Genomic DNA, 2322 nt, shown 5'->3' with positions numbered 1-2322 from the left:
TCCAAGGGCAGCTGGGCTGGTTCAGCCTGACCGCCGCCTGCGTGGTGCCCGGCTACGCGGCCCAGCTCCTCAGCATCCTCTGGTTCAGGGCAGACGGCCGCCCACCTGGCTGCTGGCTCCTGGTGCTTCACCTCCTGCAGCTGGGCCTCTGGAAGCGGTGAGAGATGCTCCCCGTGGTCCATCCATTCCCCCCTCCGCCCAAACCCAGGCACAGTCCCAAACCTGCCGAAAGCAGGGCGGACGTCCCGTCACGGTGACACTTGCAGGTACTGGGATATTTTACGGACGGAGGCAAAGGCGGGCTGCAGCACCCGTGCCAGCGAGGTGCTGACTCAGCACGGGGACGTGTGTGTGCTGCGGCTCCTGGAAGCCCTGCTGCAGACCCTGCCTCACCTCCTGCTGCAGGCCTACGTCGTCGTGGCAGTCGACTCAACGGGCTTCGTCCCCGGTGAGCGGGGAGTTCCCAGGAGGATGCTCTGAGCTGCAGAGGGGTGATGCATTTGGGTGGGGGATGCCTGTGCCCACCCGGCAGGGCGCAGGGCAGGCTCTGGGTGGAGGAGCACACTGCAAAGGCACTGGGAAGCCCCAGTGCAAAGGAGCAGGGACAAATGTGGCTTAAAGCTCTCCTGTGACTGAACCTGGAGGAGCCTCTGAGCTGCCCCTTCTCCTGGCCGGTACAGTCAGCACCCCCGTACAGGAGACCCCCATGGCAGACAGTGTTCCTGGGCTGGGTTTGAACCCAGCACATGTTCCTGTTGATGGTCCAGCCCTAATCACGGTGCAATGCCGAGAATTTAGGGGGTTGGGGCTGCTTTGTAGAAAAGGTGAAGTTTCGGGTGTGCAAAGGGAGAAGCTGGAGCGTGGAGTCACGGCGAGCACGAGGTCATGCTCAAGTCAGTGCCAGTCTCCGGTCCATTCACGGCGACCGGGGATGGACCTGCTCTGCCACTGCCGAGCTCTGCCGGTGGCAGGGAGCGGTCAGAGGGTTTAGTCAGGGAGGTGCCAAGTGTGCAGAGGAGACCGGATCCAGCAGGAACTGGTTGAAATACTCCAGTTGGCAGGACAGTGGGGTGTCTGGCTTGTGTCGGGGTGCCGTGCTACCAGCAGCTCCTTAGCATCGCAATATGGTCCTACAAGGCAGGTGGGCGTCCTGCGCGGCATTGACTATCCCTGTCCCCGCGCAGGTGTCAGCGCTGGGCTGTCCCTGCTCTCCCTCGCTTCGGCTTTGGTCTCCTACAGCCGCTTCACTTGCCTGCTGAAACCCGGGCACCTCTGCCCGCCGGCCGCGGCCATCCTCTGCCTGCTGCTCTGGAGGACGGGGATGCTGGGGACCAGGGTCCTGGCCCTGGTGCTCTTTGCCAGGCTGTATTCCTTTTGGGTTTTTGCTGTGGCAGGTAAGACCTGTGGTCATCTTCCCCATGTCCCACCCTACTGTCAGCTCCAGAGATGCTCCTCGTACTGGAGCGCTTCACAGCCTCGCCCCGGACAGCTTTCCCGCTTTGGTCCCTTCCCCTTGCAGGTGTCCACTGGTTGCTCATGTCCTTCTGGCTGGTGGCCCAGCAGACAGACATCGTGGCCCAGCCGTGCCGCTGGAGGCTGTTCAATTGCCTGGTGGGAGCCGTGTACATCTTCTGCTACGTTAATGTCCGGCCCGGTCCCTCCAAGCACAGGGTGGCTGTATTTTATGCAGTAAGTACCTAGGATATTCGGTATTCCACATGGATGCAGCTTCTGGGGAGAAGAAATAGCTTCAGGCTCTCCTTTCTCATTTCTCACATCACCACTTGATAAAAATTCAGCATTTACTGTGGTCACCAAGGTGGGTGCACCTTCAGCACGGGCTTTGTTTTCTGAGCAGCAGCCATCCAACGTCGTAATAAGACCAGAGTGGCAGTGCTGCTCTGCCAGCGTTATTTTTCATGGTAAAAAAAGGTTGAGACCTTGCAGAAAGTTCCGTCCAGCAACCCTTACGTTTTGAGTGGTAAGTTAGGTGCAAAACAAATCAGCAAAATCTAGAAAACGGGTGTTTTCTGTCATCAGAAGCATTTCTAAAGCCATCAGCAGGATAAAAATGACAACTCTTCCCTCTGCTCTGCAGATAATGCTGGTGGAAAACACACTCCTGCTGCTGCTGGCCACCAGGTTCCTGCAGGCAGAGCTGAGGAACAGCCTGTGCGTGACCGGGGCTGTCATGTCAGGGTCTGTAATAGGTAAGATCTGCTGGTTTTTAGAACCTGGATTGCATGTTTTGAGAGGAAATGAGCACCATCAGTTATCTGAGTTGCAAATGAGCATCATCAGTTATTTTAGTTGCATCAGACT

The 2322-nt window shown here is 58.0% G+C and overlaps 1 protein-coding gene across 1 annotated transcript in view; it reads left to right on the top strand.

Annotated features, from left to right (window-relative positions):
• Window positions 1–8: 8 nt before the first annotated feature.
• The window catches only part of XKR5 (XK, Kell blood group complex subunit-related family, member 5), a gene marked incomplete at both ends in the record, with an annotated part of 4813 nt that continues 2499 nt past the window's right edge, over window positions 9–2322 (top strand). Inside the window, 5 exons of the mRNA XM_010296544.1 lie at window positions 9–157; window positions 267–448; window positions 1185–1394; window positions 1520–1689; window positions 2099–2210. Coding sequence (XP_010294846.1) covers window positions 9–157; window positions 267–448; window positions 1185–1394; window positions 1520–1689; window positions 2099–2210 — 823 coding nt within the window. The remainder of the gene's footprint in view (window positions 158–266; window positions 449–1184; window positions 1395–1519; window positions 1690–2098; window positions 2211–2322) is intronic.

Source organism: Phaethon lepturus, unplaced genomic scaffold (genome assembly GCF_000687285.1).
Source record: "Phaethon lepturus isolate BGI_N335 unplaced genomic scaffold, ASM68728v1 scaffold48411, whole genome shotgun sequence".
In the NCBI taxonomy this organism is placed as follows: Eukaryota; Metazoa; Chordata; class Aves; order Phaethontiformes; family Phaethontidae; genus Phaethon; species Phaethon lepturus.
This window is presented reverse-complemented; position numbering and strand designations above follow the sequence as displayed.